We start from the raw sequence: 25,436 nt of genomic DNA on the forward strand, positions 1-25,436 counted from the left end.
GGAATAGTCGAGATTATCTATTATTTATTGTTAATCTTTGTTTTCTGAAATAGAGAATTTTCATGTGTATTACTTTAAACTATTACTTTAAAACTTTTTGTTTTGGATCTTTTTGATACACTGGAACAGTTTAGCTTCAAAATGTTGACTTAGATGATGAAGTGTGTCCCATATCAGACAATAAGTTGGTTGGACGGAGATTAGTTTGAGGTCTTCTTTGACCAAGGTAAATGTCCTTTGAGTTTTAGAATCTAAGAGAAAAAGTATATCCTTCATAGCACCATTGAGATGAGGTAAAAGCATTCTACATAGTAGGAGTCTTGAGGCACCCTGGGGACATCTGTGTTTGTCACCTCAAAAAAGAATGGTGCATAGTTTTCACCAATGAATGGTTAGCTAGATTTCCCCTTTTGTACTTGACTACTGAATTGGGTGGTAGAGATTCTGGCTCTTGATTGTTCATAATTAATTTTTTTGCTGCTATTTAGCAATTGTGGCATTCCTAGTAGAGATTATCATTCTAATAGTTCTTCTAAAGTGTTCCTTGTGGCCAGTTGAATTACTTTTGGAATGATGGAGTTAGAGATGCAGTTGTGTGTGTGTGTGTTTAAGAGAGCTTTTTCTCTTTGAAAACTTTGTTTTTAAAATATTACTGGGGCACCTAGGGTGGCTGAGTCGTTAAGCATCTGCCTTCGGCTCAGGTTGTGATCCCAGAGTTCTGGGACCGAGCCCTGCATCGGGCTCCCTGCTCCATGGGAGCCTGCTTCTCCTTCTCCCACTCCCCCTGCTTGTGTTCCCTCTCTTGCTGTCTCTCTCTGTCAAATAAATAAATAAAATATTAAAAAAATTATCATTTTTGGGGCACCTGGGTGGCTCTGCCTTCGGCTAAGCGTTAAGTGTCTGCCTTCTGCTCAGGTCATGATCCCAGCTCCTGGGATTGAGCCCTGCGTTGGGCTCCCTGCTCAGTGGGGCTCCCCGCTCAGTGGGGAGTCTTGCTTCTCCCTCTCCTTCTGCCCCTCCCCCACCCGCTTGTGCTCGTACTCTCTCTCTTTCTCAAATAAAATCTTTAAAAAAATACTATCATTTTCAAACATTTTAAAAAAGATTGTTTGCCACAAAGATGTATATAACTCCATTAGTCAAGGAGTTAAGGTTTACCTTTGTTTCTGCCTGAGCTTGCTTTGCAGGTGACCAAAATCCTGTGCAGTATTTTCCCCATCCTTAGCGGTAGTTCCTTAGGTTCCAGGTGGCTCTACGGAACCACTTAGTCCTTTCAAAGACATGATCCATTGGAGAAATTAATTAGTGTATAGAAAGGAATTAAGTTTGGCCAGATAACTTTTGAACCTTCACCTCCTCGACTGTGACAGGCCATTGGTTTTTAAATCCAGAAGTTAGTCTTCTTTTTAACCAACTGAAATGTTATTTTCTTTCCTGCATGGTGGCTCTGACCACACTACCACCCTTTTTATAAATCTGGTCACTTACCCTTATTATAAATACATGCTAATCAATTATTTTGTTTGTACTGTTTTGCAAAGCATGGGGCTTGGTATTAAAGGTAGAAAAAGACAAGGCAAGCCTGTTTATAATCACTTGCAAAGTATACTGCATACCCACTCCACAAAATAACTTGATAGAGGATATTTCAGAGATGTAAGCTCTTAGTATAAGAAATGTGTGGGTTTTTTTTGTTTGTTTGTTTTGTTTTGCTTCTGCTGTCTAGGCCAGTCTGAATTTTTTTTGCACCTTTCCCTTCACATATTAATCACATGACTTCTAACGTACTGTTTCACTGCTTTGATTTAATTTTCTTCTTTGTTGTTCTTCAGTAGAGTGAACTTCTATTTTCTAAAATCCCAAAGTCTGGAAAATTTAAGTAATCAAAATTATTTGTACTTTTGTGAGAGCCACATTTTATGTTCACAAGTTAATAACAGGGATAGATCTAAAATAATCTCTAGGCTGTGGCATGATGTCATTATTAAGTTCATCACTGTAACCCTCTATCTTTTATGTGTGTAGTATTTTAAGTTGATAGTTTTCTATTGCAGGGAACAGCAAACTTTTTCTTAAAGGACCTGATAAGAAACATTTCTAGCACGTAGGCGTTATGGTCTCTGTTACAGCGACTCATCTCTGCTGTTTAGAGGGAAAGAACTATAGATAATGCATAAAGCATTCAGCGTGTATATAAAGAAATACTGTGTCATGTTAATTTGTTGAGAGTATACTACGCAGGTGAAAATACTTGTTGCCTAAAACAGTAGGGGAAGTCTTGTAAATAAGGTTTATATTGAAGTTTTTAGACTAATATAGTTTTACTTCATGATAGCGAGTATTATGTGAATTAAAATATTATCTTGAAATTGTCACCCAGCTCTTCAGAGAATAGCCTAATACAGTGATAGTCCCTGGTTTCCAGTTGTTTCATACATTTTGTGGGTGATGTGCCATCCCTAGCACTGAGATAGTTCAGTTGGCATAGTTCCTTTTAATCCTCCTACTGGTTTTAATTCATCATTTAGTTTTGTTCCCGGAGTATTTGCATAGCAGTGTGACAAAATACGCTTAGGTTTATCAGTTTGTAAGCTTTAGTGATGTTTTTAGATTTCTACTCCAAAGGTCTTTTTGTCTGCTTCTCTGAAGGTGGCTGTTTCGTGTGTTTACCAGGTGTTACTGAGGCTGAGGTGTTGATCCACCTCCCAGTACTTGATTGACATGAGTGGCCATTTGTCCGTCCAGAAACAGCAGCAGACTCTGTTGATGCTGTTGTGCTCTGTGGCGGTGCTGGCATCTGCGCTCTGACTTGCCGTCGCGACCTCAGAGGGCAGATGCTTTCGAGTCCTCCAGACTCTGGGTAATGTTCTGTCTTGTGGGGCATGACTGGTCTCAGCAGAGGAGGGCTGCCTGGTTGTCAGAGAGGAGACTGGGAAGCTTACGGTTCTAACCTCCTTCCATGGCCTGCTCTCCCCAGCTGAGCATCAGTCTGCACACAGGGTCCAGCTGGTTCTTCCAGGTGCTTCCCCGGCCTTCTAGTGGCAGGACAATGCACAGTTTTTTCAGTCCTCATAAAAGAAGTTTCCTTCAATTTTTTTTTTTTTTTTGAAAGAAATCTGTTCACAGTGACCTATTCTGGACTTCTGCTTTAGTGAGTCAGAGATGACTGAATTAAGATTTAAACGTGAGAAACTTTTATCTATAGAATTGAGGCAGAATTATTATGGTGACAGGTTTTTAAATTTATTAGTAAAATTTGTGTCCCCAAGTTCTAATACTGTTAAATTGGTATCACTTGTATTGCTATTTTTATTTGGGGGCCAGAGTCTTGTTTCCTGTCATTATAATCCATTTCTTCATCTAGGAACAGTGAAGGTTATTGATGGAAATTGTGTAACAAACTTTCACCTTTACGTGGTGACAACTGTAATATTGCCACTAGTTATTCTCTTACCTCTGAATTTGTTTTCCCGAGAAATTGCAGCTTATTAAAGATAGCTTATTAATTTTTCTGCAGAATGTTTCATGACAATAACTTATCTATGCTTATATACTCATTGCATGTTATACTGAAATGTCTTGTGAACTCTAGAGCCAATCTGAGCATTGGAAACCTAATGTTACCACATTGTAGACAGATGAGATTGATTCAGTTGGTTTTCCTTTTCCTTTTTGTTTTCCCCTCTCTTGTGTCCATGAGCTAGCGACTGGTAAAATTTATGTTTCCTTATAGGGAAGAGATTTTTTTTTTCCAGATTTGTTTTTTTCCATTTAGTGAATTGAAATTTTAGTTTGAAAAATGCTTTTTTTCCCCCTTCCTGGTTGCTTCTGTAACAAATGCTGTCTTGTTTTATTTCCAGGTTTGAATTCTGGGAAGATTTTGAAGAGGACCACGGGAAAGGGAGGGAGAATGGTTACCAGAGTCTCCATAAGGTGCTGGAGCCCTTCCTCCTCCGGAGGGTCAAAAAGGACGTGGAGAAATCCCTTCCTGCCAAAGTGGAACAGATCCTCAGGGTGGAGATGTCGGCTCTGCAGAAGCAGTATTACAAGTAAGCTGCAGGCTGGGTCGCACCACAGTTAGCACCCGTACAAGGAAGCCATGAGGTACACAGTTGACAAACTGCTTTTTTCAATGATGCCTCAACACAGATGTGAGTAGCAGTATATTCATGGTTAGAAAGAGGAAGTTTTATTGTTCTTTCTTTTTTATTTGGGTGAGAATTTGCATAGCACTTTAGCACTTTTCATTCTGTAGGTCGTATGAAGTAATGTTAATGCTAATCCTCCTCCAACAAACAGGCATATTTCATTCATTCATCTGTTTCTTCTCTGCTATTCATTCAATCATTTATTAAGATTCTGCAGTGTGGTAGGCATCCCGCTACATACTGGGAGTCTGAAGATGAGTGGAATGTGTTCCTGCCAGAAGTGTTGCTTAAGAGGGAAGACAGAGTAGAGACAAGGGGTCAGTACAGAGTTGTTTAATAACCAAGGCATATGCAGGGCACTGTGGGAGTTGAGAAGGAAAAGTGCTCAGCTCTTTACTGCAAGGGGGAGACATTCTCCTTTCTGGCGCTCCACGTGGCCTGGGCAGGTTGTGGACTTGGTTAGGTTATGACAGGCAGAAAGCTGGGTTTGGGACAGGGGGTGGTATACAATGTGCTTTCGTTTTTTTTCTTTAGATTTTATTTATTTGTGTGAGAGAGAGAGAGCGAGTGCATGCATAAGCAGGGAGAGAGAGCACAAGCAGCAGGCAGAGGGAGAAGCAGGCTCCCTGCTGAGCAAGGAGCCCAATGTGGGACTTGATTCCAGGACCCCGGGATCATGACCTGAGCCAAAGGCAGACGCTTAACAGACTGAGCTACCCAGGCTCCCTGCCTCTATTATTTTTTAAACTGAAATATATTTGACATATAATGTGTAAATTTAAGGTGTACAACATGTTACTTTGATACATTTATATGTAATGAGATGGTTGCCATTGTAGTGATAGTTAAGCACCTCTATCACATGACATAATGACCCTTTCTTTTTAATGGTTGGAATGTTGAAGTTCCAGCCTCTTAGCATATATTGTTGTCTGTATTCACTATGCTGTGCTTTAGATCTCTAGGGATTATTTACTAATTGCAGGTTCATATCCTTAAACAAACATCTATCTCATTCCCCCATTTCTAGGTAACCACTATTTTACATTCTGTTTTTCTGAGTTTGGCTTTTTCGGATTCCACAAATAAATGACATCATACAGTACTTGTTTTTCTTTGTCTGACTTATCTCACTTAGCATAATATGCTTAAGGTCCATTCATGTTGGTGTTTTTACATCTTTGAAAGAAATAATAGGTTATATTGACCCTTCGACTAGTGAGATTTGTTCTGATATGATTTTAAATTCATCGATAAGCATACTCATGTTTTATTCTGTGACAGTTGTTCTTTTATAATCCTGGTCTAATAGCTCCATTTTTAGCCAGGAGGAGCTTATTCAAGTGAGTTTGGAGTCCTTTTGACATAATCCTAGTTGTAGCTCAGAGCTTTTTGCTTTCTGGAATAAAATGTTCACATTCATCTTGTTTCCTGCTCCACAGCGGGAGTCAGCCATATATCCAACAAGCTCTGCATACTGTTTTATTGGAAAGTGGAATTTGGAGACCTCAGAATGGGCTTGGGAGCTGTGACTTGCAGCCGCACTAGACATCACTGACAGGCTTTTTCAGTGGACAGAATTAGGAAATTTGTTTGTTTTTGTTTTTATTTGTTTTTAAAGATAAGAAATACATCATGACTTTTTTTTTTTTCCAGTTAAAGTACAACTTAGAGATTTTCTTTGATCTTAATGGTCTTATACCCATACCAAAAATTCCACTTCTTAGCGGCACCAACCTATTTAACACCACACACACGGTCTTAGTAGTAATAGTGCCTGGATTGCCATCAGCAATGTGAATAACACAGAGTAAGGACAAAAATTTTTATTGGTATTTTTTTGTTTTTAAAGGTATATTCCATTAGAAATGGATGAATCTTAAAGTACTTTGAGATAGTTTTTCTTACTTGTAGTTAGGCTGCCAGCTAGATACAATGGGTCATTTATTTCATTTTAGTTTTTTTTTTTTAAGTTGGCTTTGTTGTAGTATTTGTAGAGTTCCAAAGGCAAAGCTACAAAGCGTGCTGTGTTCACAGATATCTAGCTTATTTCCTTGTCCCCTTCATTCTGGCCCCTCTTTCCCCTAGGTAATAGTAATTACCAGTTTTAAAAATCTTAATTTACCTTTTCTTTATTTTTTACCTTTCCTTTATTTTTTAATTTTTAAAACACAAGCAAATGCATTTTAACTTATTTGCTGTCTTCCTCCTTCCTACATCGACAGCATACCATCTACATTTTTCTGTACTTTATATTTTTCACTTAATGATTGAAAAACCCTCCACAGTAGACCTCTTTTCTTTTTACAACTGTGTAGTATTCCATTGTGGATCTGTAGCATAGTTAGTTTATTCAGCGCAGCCCCCTAGTGGTGGACATTTAGATTGCTTCAAATACGTAATTTACTCTTAGAAATAAGGCTTCAGTGAAAATCCTTGAGCATTCTACTTTGAGGTAGAGTCCTGACAGTGGGATTGCTAACAGTGTAAAGAAATTCCATTGCTCAGGAAAAAAAGTACTTTTAGGGGCACCTGGGTGACTCAGTTGTTAAGCGTCTGCCTTCCGCTCAGGTCATGATCCCAGGGTCCTGGGATCGAGCCCCACATCGGGCTCCCTGCTCAGCAGGAAGCCTGCTTCTCCCTCTCCCACTCCCCCTGCTTGTGTTCCCTCTCTTGCTGTGTCTCTCTCTGTCAGATAAATAAAATCTTTAAAAAAAAAAGAGAAAAGTACTTTTAATATTTTATAGTGTATGGTTAAAGCTTACATGTGGATATACATATGTATTTCTCCTTCCCTATTTTAAAATTTGGATATAAAACATTGTTACCATGAGCATTTTATCGTGTAAAATGCCCTTTCACAACAATTTATAAATGGGTACATAGCTTCCATCTGATCGTAATCCTAATTTAATTAGTCTCCTCCTGTTAGTTTCCTTCTGTTTGTATGTTGTGAGAAAGAGTGCTTCAGTGACCGTCCTTATTTGACGTGTGTGTGTATATGTGTATATATATGTTTCATTGTTGTTATTTCCTTTAGTTTTCTGTGCTCAGATCGAAATGCCCAGTAGAGCGGTGTTTACCCTGTGGTTAACATTCTGAATCAGACCAAAGATGTGAGCAGTCCCAGACAGGTGGGAGGAGGTGCAGAATACCACATCCCTCCATGCCTTCTTAATGGTCTCATGTCTTTTATGTTCTTGTTTTTGTGCTTCCAGTAACACTGCTCTCTCTCTCTCAGTCTTCTGAGGCCTCTGATTCTCTCTTTATTCTAATTGAAGAACATCATTATTTTAATCTGCAGATGGATTCTGACCAGGAATTACAAGGCTCTTGCCAAAGGGACAAGAGGCAGCACATCCGGTTTCCTGAATATTGTGATGGAGTTGAAAAAGTGCTGTAACCACTGCTACCTGATCAAGCCCCCTGAGGAGAACGAACGAGAGAATGGGCAGGAGGTTCTCTTGGTACGTGGCCGCCTTGTTTATAATTATGTTCTCAAATCCTCCAATGTTGGTAGAAGTTCTTTCCTCCTCTGATGACTCTTCAAGGAGCATCAGGGGAAGCTTTGAAAATTGGTGAGGGAAGTTCACTAGGAAAAATACAGAAAGTCTGATGTCGCAGATGCCAGGTAAAAGCATTTCAGGAATTGTCAGCCGGACTGCACGCGGCTTCACCAAGTTGAAGGAAGATTGTCAAGCTAGGAACTCTTAGCAGTTAAGGGCAGATTGAAGTATGGGTTTGAGTGTGATAATCGGAATGTCTTTTCAATCTCTAGTCCCTGATCAGGAGCAGTGGGAAGCTGATTTTATTAGATAAACTGTTGACAAGACTTCGAGAAAGGGGCAACAGAGTCCTTATCTTCTCCCAGATGGTCAGAATGTTGGACATCCTGGCTGAGTATCTGACGATCAAGCACTATCCTTTCCAGGTAAGGATGCTCAGTGATTGGAGTCCCTCTCTGCTTCCCTCCCACCAGGTTGTATGCTTTGCTTGCTAAATTATTCTAAAATTAGGAGACAGATTTTCTAGCTGGAAACAAATTGAGACGAAGGTTCTAGGAGGGTCTTTATGTTTGCTTCCATACCTTTAAGCTACCCTATAATGAAAGTGGGCATGGGAGGTCATTCTGCTTTTCGGGTTGAGGGGCAGTAAGGAGATGGTAATAGAGGAAAAGCAGACAAGAGAAAGGATGTTAGATGATGTCTTCCAGCTCCAACTCTGGGGTAAGAGTACAGAGGAAGGAGGTGTGGACCTAATTCCAGAAGCCTAAATCCTAGGAAGAAAGAGAGGCAATAGTTCTGTGCGTTCACGCCGGGGGGAAGCTGACCCTGGCTGTGGGGCTGGGAACTCAGCAGAGCCGTGCACGTGAAAGCTTGCTGGTCCCTGAAGCAGGTGGTGGTGGCCCCCTCTTCTCTGTAGGATTGTTACTGGGGATTTTCATCTTCATTCAGTTGTCTCCTACAAGATAAGAAGAAAAAGATAAGGGGGAATGAGTTTCTTCAACACAATATTTTTTTCTGGGTGTTAGACTGTGTGAAATTTCTCTTTGATCTATTTATGGATGTGTATGCTATTTTTCTTGACTTTTGGCATAATATTTTTATAGTGCTTTGATTTTTAAGATTGACTTAATATTTTTTCTTTGGTTGGACTGTTCAACCAACTTACGTAATTATCCTGGTATCGAAGAAACTGGGGTCAGTAATTCTCCGATTCTCCCTTAAGAAGGCCAAGTTTTAAGCTCACTAACAGATTGTCTTTTAAAAATGTCCTGAAAGATATTGTCCTATCCAAAATACTTTATGTGGTCTTTCAGTAGCTGTCTTAGAATATGGTTTGATACCGTGGTTATTTTAGGAATAAAAACAAAAAAGAAAGACCGAGCACACTGCAAAAAGACTGTTGTCTCTCAGTGCTTCAGATCTCTTTGAGCTTTCAGGTCAAGCTAAACATTTGATATCAGGTAAAGTAAGAATGCATTGCTTTTCTCTGTAGGGAATATTTGGCTGGAGTCCACTTGGGTCTGTCATGTCTGCTGTCTTCTATTAATGGGAATATTAAAAGGAAGGCATTTGGGTTTTTTGATATCAAATACAGGCAGTGAACTGCCATGTAAACATATCTGTGGGTTGAGGCTCTGAGTAGAGTTGGTACAAAGAAGAAAGGGGGTTCCCTGGTGTGATTTGACTGTGTTCAGGTGGGCCTGGACAGCAGAGCCCTGAGCTGGGGAGAGGTAGGTCCTTCTACAGACTATGTCCCCAGCCACTCGCCCATCACTGGGCAGCTGACATCACCTCTTGGGTCAGATTTGCCTTCTGCAAAGTGAGGTATTTTGTTCATCTCAAGATGTGATTGTAAGGGGAAGACATGTGAAAATGATTTTAAAGAGTAAGCAATAAGCACTTTATATGTATAGCATACAGGTAATAATTCTCAGGTATTTATTTGACATGTGGTTTTCCATGGTGACGTTGTTTGGGGCCTAGAACTGACACATAACTCTAATAAAAGAACTAGTAAATGCCAGAGGCTTTCTTAAATATGCATTTTGGTTACTTAAACATTTCAGAGTGTAATTTTTGGAAAGGCTGGAATATATGATCAACTTAATTTTAATAAAATGTTATGGCAAAATGTTTCCAAACAATTACGTAAATGATTTTTTGGTTTGTGTAGCACTTAATAACTGTGCAACTTGTAGTCATACTAGTTGAGAAGGATCATTTCCTGCCTGAGCTAATTAGGTGAGCAGTGGTGCAGTGACCTAATCTCTTCAGTGCCTACGGATATGGAAGCAAACACCGTTTCTGAGCACAGTGTGGGTTGCCGTCTTTCTCGTTACAGGTCCTAGCAGTCATTCTGATCCTTGGATAAACCTAGATAGCCCTCTGAGTCAGAAGCTTCTGACCTTGAGTTTGTAACGGGAGAGCTTGGACTGGACAAGTAGGGTCTGCTGCTTAAGCACAGTCCCCTGGCAGCATGTTGCCAGTACATTCCAGTTATTTTTACTAAGTGGGTGTTGGAGTGATAAAGGTTGCAAGACTGGTGTTCTGTTCTGAGTATAGCTGATAGTCCTACCTTATGATTTTCTTTGGTCTATTTTTACAGCGTCTGGATGGTTCCATCAAGGGAGAGATCCGAAAACAAGCACTGGACCACTTCAATGCAGATGGGTCTGAGGTACACCATGCATGGCTTTATTATTTGGGCAGTGTGGGCTCTCTCTCCAGGGGAAAGCCTTTCTGGCTTAATGTATTTCGTTTCAGGATCAGTTCACAGTGAAGTTCTCCTGCTTTGGGAAGGAAATGAGAAATCACTAAAATAAAAGATGCCTCTTAATTTTGTTGTTACTCCAGAAAAGCATATGCATGCTTGTTTATCTGCCTTGGTCTGGATTAGTGACAGAGTAGTTCTAATAGCAACTGTGGGTGTTCTCTAGTGGCTTCCAGATACCAAATTTCTGGGCCTGGGAGAGCAGCAAGGCAAGAGTCGGGAAGGCTGGCCAGTAGGATTAATTTTGACATGTATGTTACGACAGAAGGTTCTGATCTGTACTTTTTTGGTGACTGAGGCTTGAGAAGTATATTGGCCATGGCTCAAATGTGTTGGATTGCTGGTACAATTGATACAGCTTAAGTTCTGTTGTCCAGCTTGGATTTGCATTCTAAAGTGATTTTAAGGCACATACAGAAGGGATGCTTAGGAAAAGTGAGAAACCATGGTAACATTGTAGCTTGTGTATACCAAGCTGTGAAATGCTGTGGGATGTGAGAGAAGTGGGGGAGAAGATGTTCCGTGGAGATAATGCTGCAGCACTGTGTGCGGGTGAAGGTGGCAGTGGAGAGAGCCAGAAGTAGAACTAGTGTTTTGGGGAGAACATGAGTGCTTCTGAAGCCTGGGCCACTACTTCATATAGACAGAACAGACCTCATGTTCTGCTTTCTGTAGGGCTTTAAAAACTCTGTGTCTGTTACTCCAAAATGGTACGTCTTCTGCCTCTAGAAATGCATGTGGTCCCAGTTAGACTATAGCATTCTGGCTGCTTTAGCCTAAAATGTTAGTTCTCCTTGCGGAGCTTTGGGTGTGAATCTGGACGGAACCGAGGCTCTGAATAGTTCAGGAGAAAAGGAATTGAATTACTGAAGACTGCTCACCCTCTTAATTCCCGTCCCTTCTTTTTCTCCTCTGTTTCCTCCTGTAAAATCATGGTAATTCCAGTACCTGTTGTGGGGATTAAATGCAGTGACCAGCACCCAGCAAGCACTGGGCTCATTGCCTACATAGTGAGCACTCAGTAAATGCTAGCTAGTATTATTATTTAGTATTTATTCAAACTGGTTTTGTGTTCCCTACTCTTAGTTTAAAAAAAATAGTATGAATGTTTCATATTGCCCTTTCTCAGAGAAACATTATTAAAGCTGCCTTTTCTTTATAATTCTCAATTCTCACCCCATGGCTATTTATAGAATACAGGTTCTCTACCATTATTCTGCACATCTGAGCCTTTTTTATTAAGAAAAATTAAATACTTTATCATTGGGGGAAATAGTTATATGCACAATTAGAAAATTTGGAAGATAGTGAAGAGTACAAAGAAGAAAAATTGCACAACTTCTGTTGTTCACATCATTCGGGTGTGTTTCCATTCATAATAGATGAAACCGATTATCTGGGATCATTCTGCATATAGTTTTGTTGTCATTTTTTTATTCAAAATTCTGTGAGCATTTTTCCCATGTCATTAAAGATTTAAAAAAATTTTAGTTTCTAATGTTTTCTCATGCTTGTACCATTATTTAACCCGCTAATTAAACCTAATGACTTACTTCTTGTTGTGTGTTAAGAGTGTACAAGCATTTAGAAAACGTTTTTGATACACTTTGCTAGATTTCCCAAAGCAGTTTATATTCATATTATTTGTGATGAATATTTCCATCTCACCCTTAGGAGCATTGTGTTTCATTGAGTTTGTTTTCAATTTGATAATGGACACAAATAACATAAGTCACATTATCTTTGGTAAAGAGTGACAGTGAAGGGGCGCCTGGGTGGCTCAGTCAGTTGAGCATCTGACTCTTGGTTTCGGCTCAGGTCGTGATCTCAGGGTCCTGGGATCAACCCCCACGTTGGGCTCCATGCTCAGCATTTCCCTCAGCTCATCCATCTCTCTCTGCCCCCTGCCCCCAGTAAATCTTTAAAAAAAAAAAAAGGAGTGACAGTGAAAATTGTTTATATGATTATTCAGACCCCAGATTTTACTTGATTTAGGTATCTCATTCTCAGGTGTCCACTATTTACTTGTAGGCTTCTGTAAATTAGAGTGTGATGGCACTTGGTATCTCTCCCACGGATCACAGAGTATATGTGCCTCAGCATTTGTTTAAAGTTCTTCTGAGACGATTCTCTCCATTTTTATTTCTGTGGCAGGATGCTGGTGAGTGTAGTTAGAATATGAAGAGCTTTTCATTGTGTCTGTGTATATTAAATACACCCATTGATCAAAATACAACTCAGAACTACCAGCTTTTGAGTATCACTTGTGTGCCAAAAGGGTGTCAGCCTTTGACATACATGATCAAATGCCGTAAAAATAGAAATCTCTGTGGCTTTCTTTTCTCTGGTAATTTATATTCTGCCTCCTGCCCCATATTTTCTGAGCTCTCAGATGCAGGCAGGTATACCATGCCTGCTCAGTGTCTGTCATTGCTGTGGAAACCCCGGAATATGTCAGAGCCTGAATCTTTCCCACACGGGGGTCTTCAGCCACATGTGCTCTTGTTTTCTTTGTGCATGTGCCGTGCTGCTTGAGGACCCTGTGCTTCTCAGCAGTCCCAGCACATGATCTGTTGGTGCAGTGTTGTTGTGTTTCTCACCCATCTAACAATAAAGTATCCTTGCTTATACCGACTTATTACCTTATGTGGTGTAATCTACCTTTATGCAGAGAATGAGTGTGTAGGCAGCTTGCTGGAATGAAATGATCCCCTTGCTAATTAAGTTTTTCTGGATTTTGTTAATTGCTTGTAACACTAGTTTTAGCCAGGAGAGAACACTAATTCTTTTCTTCTGGTTGACTTATCGGAATCAGCTTTACTCCTTAGTTCCCTGCACTGACTTTCAGCTTAATGAAATGAAAATTCACTCTACCATCAAATCCCTAGCATTCTTGTAGCCTCCATAAAGTTTGTCCATCATATCTCACTTTTCTTCACACCTGCAGGGGTTTCCAGGTATAAGGGCTTATTGGACTGTGAAACTGTTTCTGAGAAGGCCACTGCATAAAGTAGTATATTGCATTGTGTACAGGACTTCTGTTTCCTGCTCTCGACAAGGGCTGGTGGCCTGGGAATCAATCTGGCTTCGGCGGACACAGTTGTCATCTTTGACTCTGACTGGAACCCCCAGAACGACTTGCAGGCACAAGCCCGAGCCCATAGAATTGGTCAGAAGAAGCAGGTCAGTGGGGAGAGACATCTGGACATGGTTTGGGGGAGGCGGTAGAGGGGGTGTGTTATTTAGCCTTTTCAGGCTGTTTGTAAAATGCTTTTTTCCTGTTTTGCTTTCATTTCCCCAAGAGTAGATGCCTGTCTGTTAACTAGTACAGAGAAGATGTCTTTGGGGCTAAGATGAACTTATTAGGGAACTGTTTTCTTTTCCTGTTTGAAAATTATGCTACAGTGGCTTTCAGGTTTACTCCAAGAAAGAGCGATGATGAATAGATTCACAACTGGAATGTTTCTCTATTTTAATGTGGATAAGTTGTTAAATAATCTCTCGTTGTTCAAGGTGGTCTACTTTTATTATACACGTAGCTCTGAGCTACGTTGGGGAAATACATGCTTGTTTCCTTCACGTGCGAATCTTAAAGTCTCCTCTAGTATCGGGTAACTCCTAAGTTTCATACTTGGCCAAAGGTTTGGTTTTGGTGAAACTTTCCATCAGTGAAACTGATTATTCTTTAACAAAATTTTTATCATTAGAATAGGCTGTAATAGTTTTTTAGAGGCAGTTTTATTTAAGATTATAACCTGTTACAGTAAAAATATTGTATCTAGTTAAGCTGTTTGGATGAATGGCTTACAGGCATTTCTGGTAGAAGAGAATAAGTCTTTCCTATTTTTCCTCTTGGTTTTAGACAGAGGTAGCTTTTTTTTTTTTTGGTGATAAACATAACATTTTCTTTTTCTATAGGTAAATATTTACCGCTTGGTTACAAAGGGGACTGTGGAGGAGGAGATCATCGAACGGGCCAAAAAGAAGATGGTATTGGACCATCTGGTGATTCAGCGTATGGATACCACTGGCCGGACGGTTCTGGAAAACAACTCGGGAAGGTCCAAGTAAGTTCCAGGTGGAGGAGGTGGTCAGAGCCAAACTGTGATTTTACATCAGCATTTGATAGAATTCATCCTTCTAATAGGATTCTCTATAATTGACATTACCTATTAATTACCTAGAAGAGGCCAAGCCAGGACCACAAGAAGATGTAATTTTCATTTTATCGGTTTTCTCTGTTGTTTCTTTTTTGCGTCTCAGCCCTGTGCTCATGTGCTCTCCCTCTGTCTTTCTTGCCCTTCTCTCTGATCTTCTGCTTTTGGCTCTGTGTGTGACGTACGACACAGCAGCCACTGTGTGTCCTCCATTAGGCTTTCATCCCAGCGCAGGGTTGCCTGAACCTATCAGCAGTAAGAGTCTGCCAGATTGGGTTGGCAGCTGGTTTCTTACTATTGGTAAAAATGTTTGTGTGGAGATTGTTACTCTTCCTATTGAAAACATAAGGGTGTAGAAGGAAAATAGTCAAGTTTCAGTAGACTTTATTTAGAAGCACAGCTATTTCTCTGACTGACTTTACATTTTGATCAAATTGTTCAGTGTCTTCTGTGGCAGTCCTACAGCTTGCGTCACAGGTGGAAATCAAATGAGCCCTTCCCTAAATAGAATATTTTCAGATAATCTTCCATTCAAGAGTAACCTAAATGGAAAAAGCCTAGTTCTTTTATTTTAGACCAGAGATGAGAAGGTTGAAAATGCTTGGTGAATGATAACTTCCTGAGTCAAAAGACAAAAGAGCAAAGAACTCTCTTCTTTCATGTTGCTAATTAAGTTTCTTGCTTAATCATGTAATAGATGAGTCATCAGGAAAATAATTCATTTTCTAGTCTTCTGCTGGGTTAGGTTTACCATCACAGACGCATCCTGGGGATTAAAAAAAATGAAATCTTTGAGAGATCATTTTTCTTGGCAGAATTTATATTTTCACCAGTAATTTCACCCCTTTATGAAGGGTAGCTATTTTATAGTAGAACTTCATGGTGGTTGTTTGACATTCCTGAGAGATTACAACTACATTTTACTTCTACAGCTCAAATCCTTTTAATAAAGAAGAGCTGACAGCTATTTTGAAATTTGGAGCAGAGGATCTCTTCAAAGAACTGGAAGGGGAGGAGTCAGAGCCTCAGGTAATTAACAATGAGGAAAAAACTTTTTTGACAAGTATTTGTGAGAGTCTTAATTTTTCTGGAAGCAGATTTTGAATCTGTTAGAGGCTTTTATAAAGAATAGTAATTATTTGAAGGATATAGTTGGGTTTTTTTTTTTAATTATTATAGAGCTCAAAGCTCTTACTAAATAGAATAGGAAAGAGAAAAACATTTGAGGATTCTGTCCTTACTCTTTTTAATTCCAATTGTATTTTATGTCATCTCTGAAGTTCACCTTGTCATTTGTATAAATAATAGTTTGAGACATTAGAGGTACAGGATATAAATCGGAATACTGTAAAGGTAAATGGGATCCCAGAAAGGAGATATGGTTTATTTGCACCAAGTGTTTTCAGTCCACTGATCACTGTTGCCTGTTTACCACATTGTATTGTTGGTGTCCCTTAGGAAATGGACATAGATGAAATTTTGCGCTTGGCTGAAACCAGAGAGAACGAAGTGTCAACAAGTGCAACAGATGAGCTTCTGTCACAGTTTAAGGTATGGAAATTATTGTGGGAGGGAGTCCTCAGCATTGATTTATTAACTAATAATAACTAATGTCTGTGAGTACTTCCTATGTGCAAGGCGCTTTACTTTTTCCTTTACCTAACTTGACTCCTTTCTTTCTCCTCTGGAGTTCCAGGCGCGTTGTGAGTGTAGATTCAGTCTTCTGCATGGAGGTAATCGCTGACGTGGTCTGTCCTGCCCAGAGTCAGTGGACAGAGGAAAAGTCAGCGAAGAGGGAAGAATATGCATCCGTGGGATAGGTGGAGACCCAGATAGTGTGGAGCTCTGGGAAGTTGGAATGTGTTATGGGAGAGACATTGATAGAATCAGGTGACAAAGAGAGGTCAGATGTACACAAGGTGACAGAAAGCTCTTGATGACTTGGTGATGGGCTTTTTTTTTTTTTTTTAAAGTATCTGATATAACAGAAAATTAAGTGAGATCAGGACTAAGTGCAGAAGCTGGGCACCAGATGAAGGAGGAGGTGGCAGCATTGAGTGTGGAGTTAATTTAAAAGCTCATAAAGAGAATAGTGAAGGTGATTTATGAGGATGGAAGAGTCAAGGCGAGGGTTTTGAAAGATGTTACAATGTCTCCAGTTTGAGGAAAATGCTTGAGAATAGGGAGAGATTGAAGGTTCTAAGGAAAGAAGGAAAATTTGATAGTACATTGCCTTAGAAGAGACTGGAAGTGATGTAATAAAAAACACAGGTGGCGCAGTTGGTCTTCAAAAAGAAAAAGGAAAATACATTTCAGGGAATAGGAGGGGAGAGAAGAGGTGGGATTGATTCCTTCGTGACCATAATTCCCAGTAATTAAAGTAGAAATGATTTGGGACAGCCACAGGTGGTGCCAGGAAGGAAGAACTTGATAAGGAGTGAGCTGTATTTGGAAGGTAGGACTTCACATTGGAGCTTGTCAGCAGGGTCCTATGATTTTCTCCAGCAAGTACTTGAGGTCAGAGGGACTGATCATTTCATGGTCCCAAAGTGGAAGATGGGCTTGGGAGACTAAGGAGAGTCAAAGTGGCAAAGGTTTCCCAATCTCATGTGAGAGAGAATATGGTTGAAAGAATTGGCATGGGTTCGTTCCATACCGGTTGGAGTAGCAGGAGAGACCTGAAGGTTCCAGTGATGGTTAAGTTCAGTACATTCTGTAGGATTGAGGGAGACATGGTGAGGTGTTTGGAAGGCAACAGTATTGTGTGATGAGATTCAGTGTTGGCCACAAGTAGAAGTTGTCTCCGAGGAAGAACACAGAAGGAACTGAATAGACCAGAGAGCTCTAGGATCAGAGTCGGTGTGTTTTGAGGTTGAGGGTAAATTATTACTGTTTCAACTGGATTCCACTTCTAGGACTATTGCTCCCTTTTATTTTTTATTTTTTTAAAGATTTTATATATTAGAGAGAGAGAACTGAGTTGGGGAGGGACAGAGGGAGAAGCAGGCTCTCTGCTGAGCAGGGAGCCGGATTCTGGGCTCCGTCCCAGGACCCTGGGCTCCTGACCTGAGCTGAAGGTAGACACTTAGCCGACTGAGCCAGCCATTGCTCCCTTTTAAAGAGAAGTAATCCTCATGATAATGTTTTAGTCAGAATATTTTATGATGACTTAGGTATAAAAATTTCTGCATATTAACAGATTAATCAAAAGTGGTCAGCTGGTGACTTTTGCCTTGCCAAAGCTCTTTTGGCTGTTAACATTTTAGCACCTGGTCAAGTGATTTAATTAACAGTAGGAGTCTGCCTACCTAGGGGCTCTTTTATTTCTGGAGTGCTTCAACTGAATTGACTTTGTTTTTTCCACTAACACTTTATTTTTTTTCCTTTCTCTCTCTTTTTTTAAACCCTAATTTAACATGTTGGAAACACAGCAAAGCTTTTTTTTTTAGATAATTTAAGATTATAATTTTCTTAAGTAATCATAACTGATACTTGTATCTCTTACTGTGTGTGTCAAGCCCTGTTACAACCATAGGATGAATCAGATATTATTTTCTTCATTTATAGATAAGGAAACTGAGGCACAGACAGGCTAAGTAGATTTCCTAAGGTTATGCATATGTGGAGTTGTGATTACATCCTAGACAGGTGGTCTGGCCTGATTAATGTGGCCCTTAACCATTCTGCACCCTCAGAAAAGTTCATTTCCCAACTGCGTGAACCACTAATATATATATTTACACCATTTATATAATTTTCACCTGGCTGTTTTAAAAGTCAGATCTAAAGTAATTACCGATAGCACTTGACTTAAGAGATTGGTCAAATGATTCATTTTATAAAACAAAAAATGTTAAGTTTTCAGTCTAAGAAATTAACACTTGCTGTCTTTGTCTTGGAATTTAAAAAAATCTGATCGTGAAGATCACGGTATCTATGGTGGAAGTTAGAATTAATTGTGGCCAAAAGTCATAATCTTCTGACTTCGCTGTCCGTTCCAAATGACTTTGAGGAATGGAACCTCCAAAAGTTCTTTTGTACTTGATTGTAGCCTTAAAGACTAGGTGGGAAGGAATAAAAATGATGTGGAGCCCCCTGCCTGAGGCTGCCCAGCTGCTCACAGGCCGGCCAGAGCTGGTAGATGGGTCTGTGTACCACAGCTGAGGCTTTAAAATGCATATGCTTAGGTGGTTTTCCTTCCGGGATAGGTATATCTTTTCAGTAGAAATTGATGCCAGATATTAAATATTTGGTATGTCATAAATGGGGTGTTCTTCTAGGTTTGTTTCAATTTTTTGCATTTTAAATTCTCATGTTTATTTCTAACAGTGTACTTTTGAGTATATGAAATCATTACATACCTTTAGTTTCTGTACTTCTGATAAAAATGAGTAAGATAGGTAGTTTGCTAGTGATTGCTAGGGCTTTGAAGCATGCATTGTTTCAAATAAGTGCTATTTAGTAGCAATTTATAATTTAGAACTGTAACTTCATTAATGGATTGGTGTTAAGTATTCAGCATTTGATAATCTTAAGTAAATCTAAATTTTCCAATTAGTATCATATTTATTAGAAAATGTGTAGGATTTAGGGGCGCCTGGTTGGCTGAGTCGTTAAGCGTCTGCCTTCGGCTCAGGTCATGATCCCAGGGTCCTGGGATCGAGCCCCACATCGGGCTCCCTGCTCAGTGGGGAGTCTGCTTCTCCCTCTCCCACTCCCCCTGCTTGTGTTCCCTCTCTTGCTGCGTCTCTCTCTGTCAAATAAATAAAATCTTTAAAAAAAAACAAAAAAAAATGTGTAGGACTTAAGTCTTTCCATAAAGCTTGTAAGACAATTTATATCTTTATACCTGTTTCCCTAATTCTCAGTAATATTTCTGATGAACTTGAGGGTTTGGCAAGATGATTTGAGGGGAGGATAAGGGAGAGATTAGCAGAAAATTGATTATCTGGTTGTATAATATCATAGGAGTTCTGATATTACACATAGTGTCTTAACTTAGATTAAAAATGCTGGGTGAGTTGGTGTTTTACCAGGCAGTGTTTGGGAAATAGGGACATGTCAGACAGTGAGTTGTCCATGTTCTAAGGTTGCCAACTTTGCGACAATGGAAGACGAAGAAGAGCTGGAAGAGCGTCCTCACAAGGACTGGGATGAGATCATTCCGGAGGAGCAAAGGAAAAAAGTTGAGGAGGAAGAGCGTCAGAAGGAGCTAGAAGAAATTTACATGCTGCCCCGAATTCGGAGTTCCACCAAAAAGGTGATTGAGTGAGATGAAAGATAAGAAGGGACCTCTTCTGTTGTAAAGGCTACAGAAGTGCTGGTTATTCAAGGAGGCTTCGCATTGTTGCCTGGGGATTGGAGGCAGTTATAACGAAACCGTGGAGGGAGATAGGAAACTGGTGTGCCCCTGCGTACACCTGTGGGACATTTGATCTTTGTAAATTGGCCCTGGGTGAGGTAGATGGCTGGGATTTGAGTTTGGCAGACATTTGCAGTTTGCTGTTGAGATCAGAACCAATAATCCTAAAGATTTGGTTCTAATTGACAGTGCCTTTGACTTTCAGAGGCCAACGTCTTTTTGCCTTTAAGTATTTGTTCGTGGCACTGGTTTAAATACTTACTGTAAGAGACTATATAACCGTAAACAAAGAACATACACATACTTCACAGCTTATAAAGAACCATTATAAACATGATCTAATTTGATTTTTGCAACAACATTGAAGCAGGTAGAATAAGTTTTATCACCCAGTTTGTTAGACATAGTAGATTTGTCCAAGACCAGAGCAAATCAGTATTAGCTAATAGTAACTAGTATTGATTGAGCACTAATTGTGTGCCAGGTATAGTTGTGCTATTATACCTACTGACTCACTTAATCGTTATGCAAACCCAAGTAATAGTTATCCCCATTTTACAAATGGAAAACAAAGTCACAAAGGGGTAACTTACCTAAGGAAGTAAATATGAACCTACAATTCAAATATTTTTATTCCACTTCATTTGTCATTACGTCACAGTATGTCTCCGGAAAGGTGACTGTCCCAAGCAGGTCTTCCTTCTTTACGTGACACCTGCCTCCTTATTTTCATAAAGGAAAATGGACTTTGATATGATGAAAAGTTCCCGAGTATTAAAGAATTCAGATGGGCTGAATTAGTCCTTTTCCCTCTTGCACCTGGCACTTGCTACAATGTGACTTTGCCTTTTCAGGCTCAGACAAATGACAGTGACTCTGACACTGAGTCTAAGAGGCAGGCACAGAGATCCTCTGCCTCTGAGAGCGAGACAGATGACTCTGATGACGACAAGAAGCCAAAGCGCAGAGGGCGCCCCCGCAGCGTGCGGAAGGACCTTGTCGAGGGGTTTACCGATGCAGAGATCCGCAGGTTGGTGGAGCTCTGCTCTCTGTCTGGGGTGTGTGTGGAGGGTGTGCTGTGAGCCGTGGGTTGATGGCATTCCTGACACTGAAGACAGGGCGGGCAGAGGCTGGTACCTGCAAGGAAGGCAGGGGCCAGAGTCATGCCCCAAGTCTCCAGAAGGTTCTACCCTCTAGGGTTTTCCTCGCTTGAGCACTTTCTTGTCATTTGCTCAGCTCTTCTTGTTTTCTTCCTGTTCTCTGGTTACTCTGAGCATTTTCACAAAGAAAGTCCAGCCAAGGCAAAAGAGACAGTTGGAGGCAGACTTGGGCTGAGCCTTCCTTATTTGCTTTTATTTACAAATAGGAATACATACATGAAAACATACATAGAGACACACACGTGTCTATGCATATAAAAGAAAGAGTATGAATATAAAAAATGGATAAACCCTGCCTTCATACCCCTCGTGTCCCCAGTTCAGTTCCTGTCAGTGTTAGTACTGATACCAGTGTGGTGGTGGTTGGTTTATTAGTAGCACACCCGGCATACTGTTTTGTAGTCTTTTTCCACCTGTAGTTGATTTTAGATATCTATTGTCCATACTTACTGTGTATTTGTTGGTATTTAATTCACACACATCGCCTTCCAAGAAGATCTAAAATTGTTGCTTCCAAGCCATTTTTCCAAACACTTTGCATGATATTTTTTATTTTAGGCTGAAGAAAATAGTATGAAGGTAGCCTTATGATCCAATCCATACTATAATTATATCAGATAGTTCTCTAGGTCAGTGTACTTTAAATCATGAAGTCTTTATTTTCCCCTAAATGTTATAATTATTCTTTTCTTCTTTCTTTGTTTAATTTATTATGGAAAAGTGTAAATATACATAAACATTGAAAGAATAGGGTATATACCCCCCATATTTATCATGTTATCATCTTAACCATTTTGAATTTGTAGTCAGTCTTCTATGTAACATCCCCTCGCCTCCTACCCTCAGTATTATTTTGAAAAGAATGTGTATTCTGCTGTAGGTGGACACAGTATTCTACAGATGTTTGTTTGATTCTGGGTTATCTGAGTCTTCCATTTCCTTATTGATCTGCCTGGTGGTTCTAGCCATTATTGAAAATGGGGTGTTGAAGTCTCTACCTGTTATTGTTATATCGTCTAGTCTTCCCTCTGCTTTGTTCAGTTTTTGCTTCATGTATTTTAGGGCTCTGTTTCTAGGTGCATGCATTTTATAGTTGATGTGTCTTCTGATGGATTGGCCCTTTTATCCTCATAAAATATCCTTTTTTGTCTCTAGAAATAATTTTTGTCCTAAAGTTCATTTTTAAAAATCTGATATTAATATAGCCACTTCAGCTCTCCTTTGGATATTGTATGCACATTATCTTTTTCACTTCAGTATGCCTTTCTTTGAATCTAGCTTGTGTTTCTTAAAATATATAGTTCTATTATTTTTAAAAAATCTATTCTGTCCCTTCCTTTTGATTGGAGTCTTTAATCACATTTACATTTCATGTAATTACTGATAAAATAGAATTTATGTCTGCATTTTGCTATTTCCTTTGTGTCTTTTTTGTTCCTTTATTCCCCCATTACTACCATTTTTTGTGTTACGTATTTTTTAATACACCATTTTAATTCCCTTGTTTTTCTTTGTGTTTCTTATTATTCTCCTGTATAGTTTCTTTTACTATATTTTCCAAGTTATTTTTCTAGTGGTTGCCTTGGAGATTATAATTAGTACCTTAACTTGGAATTGTTTAGTTTGGATTATCATCAGTTTACTTCCATGGTATATTAAAATTTTACTCCAGTATAACTTCATTCCTTTCCCCTCTTCTGTGTTACTGTTGTCACAGAAGTTATATCTTTACCCTTTATAAGCCTGTCAACACAGTTCTATAATTATTGCTTTATGCAGTTTTTTAAAAAATCAGAAGAAAAGACTTACAAACAAATACATTTATGCTGTCTCTATATTTATTTATTCAGTTACTCTTAGTGAGGCTCTTACTTCTTTGTGTGGATTTGAGTTACTGTTTGGTGTACTTTGATTTCTGCCTGAAGGACTCTTTAGTATTTCTTTTAGGGCAAGTCTGGTAGCAGCAAATTCTTTATTTTTGTTTATTTGGGAATGTCTTAATTTCTTGTTTTGGAAGTCCATTTTTTAAGTTCAACTTCTGGAGTTCCTCAGGGACCATTTTTATTGTTTTTTTTTTTCTGTATATGGGCCTTTTTTGTTTTTGTGTTTTCCATGATTTTTTGATGAAAACTGAACATTGTAACTAATGTGGCAAGTGTGGAAATCACATTTCCCTTGACAGCCAGTTTGTTGTGTTTGCTGTTTGCTTTTTGTTCATTTAGTAACTTTCCTGGACTAGTTCTGTGAAACTAGTCTGTCATGTGGTTTCAAGCCTCTGCTCATCTAGCTTAGCCATTAGCTAATGGTTGGACAGAGATTTCCTGAAGTGCCTTGAGCCAATAAGTCTACCAGCCTTCGCTGAAGGGCTCCGTGTGTATATCGGGGGCATGTTCTCAATGCTCTGGCAGGCGTTGTACAGCTCTGCCTTACCCTTAAGTTCTTGCTTGTGCAGAGCCCTGGGCCGGCTGGAGGTGAGAGATGAACAACCTCTTAGGTAGGTCTTTTCCTGTGCACTCACATAGCCTTGCTCATGTGTGATTTTATAGATTCTCAGGAACATGTCAGCTTTTCAGAGCTCCCTGTGGACATTCCCATCAGTTTTCCCTTTTCAGGTTTTGGTCATCCTGTTCTTATCCCAACCTGGTAATGTTGCCCGAAGCAGCTGTGGTCTTAAACCTTTGCTTCTAATTGTTTTCACCAATGAACTATGGACAGTAGTTTTCACAGAGAGGTCAAGTAAAGCAAGCCTGAGAATGGAGCTTCTCAGGGTGTTGTCAGGTCAAATAGCACTGTTCTTGTGGAATAGAACTTTGGAGTAGGTTTAGACCTGTTCTGCTGCTGCTTTGGACAACCACTGTAGTTGAAAGGTGTTGGTTTCAAGACTGTCATGGAGCGTGGAGAGGGGAGCAAGTTAAAATGCCAGAGAGCTTTCAGTTCCTACTGAGATCCAGCCATTTGCTTGAGTAAACGCTCCTTAGATGGTTGCAAGGCTTTGGTTAATTTCAAGTTCTAACAAAGTCCATCTTGACAATATTTTGCCAGTGTTCTTGTTGCTTTTATGGAGGATCAGATTTTCAGAGGTTCTTACTCCACCATTCCAGAAATGCTTCTCCCTCCTAGTATTATTTTGAACTAATTCCCAAGTACCTTATTTCACACATAAAATATTTCAGTATATATTAAGAAGGAGACATGTAGAGTTGAGGAATAAGCTTCATGTTCACTTTCCCATGTAATGCTTTCCTAATCCTTGCGTCCATGCTGTTCCTTTAGTATTGTTTCTCAGCTGAGGGCCTACTCATTCCCGTCCCCTTTTTCTTTAATTGCTATGTTCTGTTTCCATTTATCCGCCCATAGTATCTCGCTTTACACTGTTACCTAACCAGATGACTTTAGTAATGTGGCTGATTACGGTGATGACTGTGATGTAGCAGATGACACGGTTGTGGTGTGTAGTATAGGGTAGAGACTTGTGGTAGGATTGATTGGAGTTTTGTTTGGAGACAGGGTCGGGCAGGAGGAGTCAGCAGAGTTTCCAAAATAGTTTTGTCTAAGAAGTTTTAAATCACATATTTATTTTACTTTGCCTTATTCCCAAAAGTATTGAGGCAGTCTTAAAAATCTTATAGTTGTGTCATTGACCAGAAAATAATAAATATTACTGTATGGAATCGGTAGTAACAGTAACTGAATAGAGCGGTTAACCGTATTGGGGTCTTATCACAGGAGTTGTGGTTGAATCATTTATTACGTGTTGAACTCCGTGAACTTGTACCTTCTAAAACGGGTAATACTAGATTTAGGTCACTGTTCTCTGTTAAAGTCCCTTAACATTTTCTTGATCAGTCACTGAGAATAACATTGATCTTTTAATTTGACTGCATCTTTAGCACTCATTATTTTAAGTGGACCAGTTTCAAAGACATTCAGCATTCTTCTATTTCGTGGCAGTTCCGTGGTTTGGGCTCAGTCTGTTTTGACACAGTGTGTGTAGCATATTTCACCACAGGATATGTTTGCAGTAATAGAGCTAAAGCATCTGTTTTTTAATGTGTTTTATTGATCATGTTCTCAGGTTCATCAAGGCATATAAGAAGTTCGGTCTCCCTCTTGAACGGTAAGCTCCTTATCCACCTGTTCTTCATTTTTATTATGTAGTGGCCTTTTTTTTGGGTACTATTTTCCACTTAATACTAATGCTGGGAATGTTTTTTCATCCTGGAAACATTCTTTTACAAATATCTATATATTGTGTGATTATACATGTCCTTTTGGGGAGGGATGACAAAGATGACCATCTATACAGAGATTTTGCTTGAAGAACATGAAGCAA

The 25,436-nt window shown here is 39.5% G+C and overlaps 1 protein-coding gene across 5 annotated transcripts in view; it reads left to right on the top strand.

Annotated features, from left to right (window-relative positions):
- Positions 1–25,436, top strand: part of CHD2 (chromodomain helicase DNA binding protein 2) — a 134,601-nt gene that overhangs the window by 75,898 nt on the left and 33,267 nt on the right. For all 5 annotated transcript variants that reach the window (XM_088024952.1, XM_028122121.2, XM_028122120.2 and 2 more), the window contains 11 exons: positions 3,861–4,049; positions 7,453–7,615; positions 7,927–8,079; positions 10,260–10,331; positions 13,458–13,607; positions 14,343–14,491; positions 15,514–15,610; positions 16,040–16,132; positions 19,671–19,841; positions 20,798–20,973; positions 25,179–25,220. In XM_088024952.1, coding sequence (XP_087881078.1) covers positions 3,861–4,049; positions 7,453–7,615; positions 7,927–8,079; positions 10,260–10,331; positions 13,458–13,607; positions 14,343–14,491; positions 15,514–15,610; positions 16,040–16,132; positions 19,671–19,841; positions 20,798–20,973; positions 25,179–25,220 — 1,455 coding nt within the window. The remainder of the gene's footprint in view (positions 1–3,860; positions 4,050–7,452; positions 7,616–7,926; positions 8,080–10,259; positions 10,332–13,457; positions 13,608–14,342; positions 14,492–15,513; positions 15,611–16,039; positions 16,133–19,670; positions 19,842–20,797; positions 20,974–25,178; positions 25,221–25,436) is intronic.

This window comes from Eumetopias jubatus, unplaced genomic scaffold (assembly GCF_037043125.1).
Source record: "Eumetopias jubatus isolate StellerSeaLion01/CBP00866 unplaced genomic scaffold, mEumJub1_p1.0 scaffold_7, whole genome shotgun sequence".
Classification (NCBI taxonomy): Eukaryota; Metazoa; Chordata; class Mammalia; order Carnivora; family Otariidae; genus Eumetopias; species Eumetopias jubatus.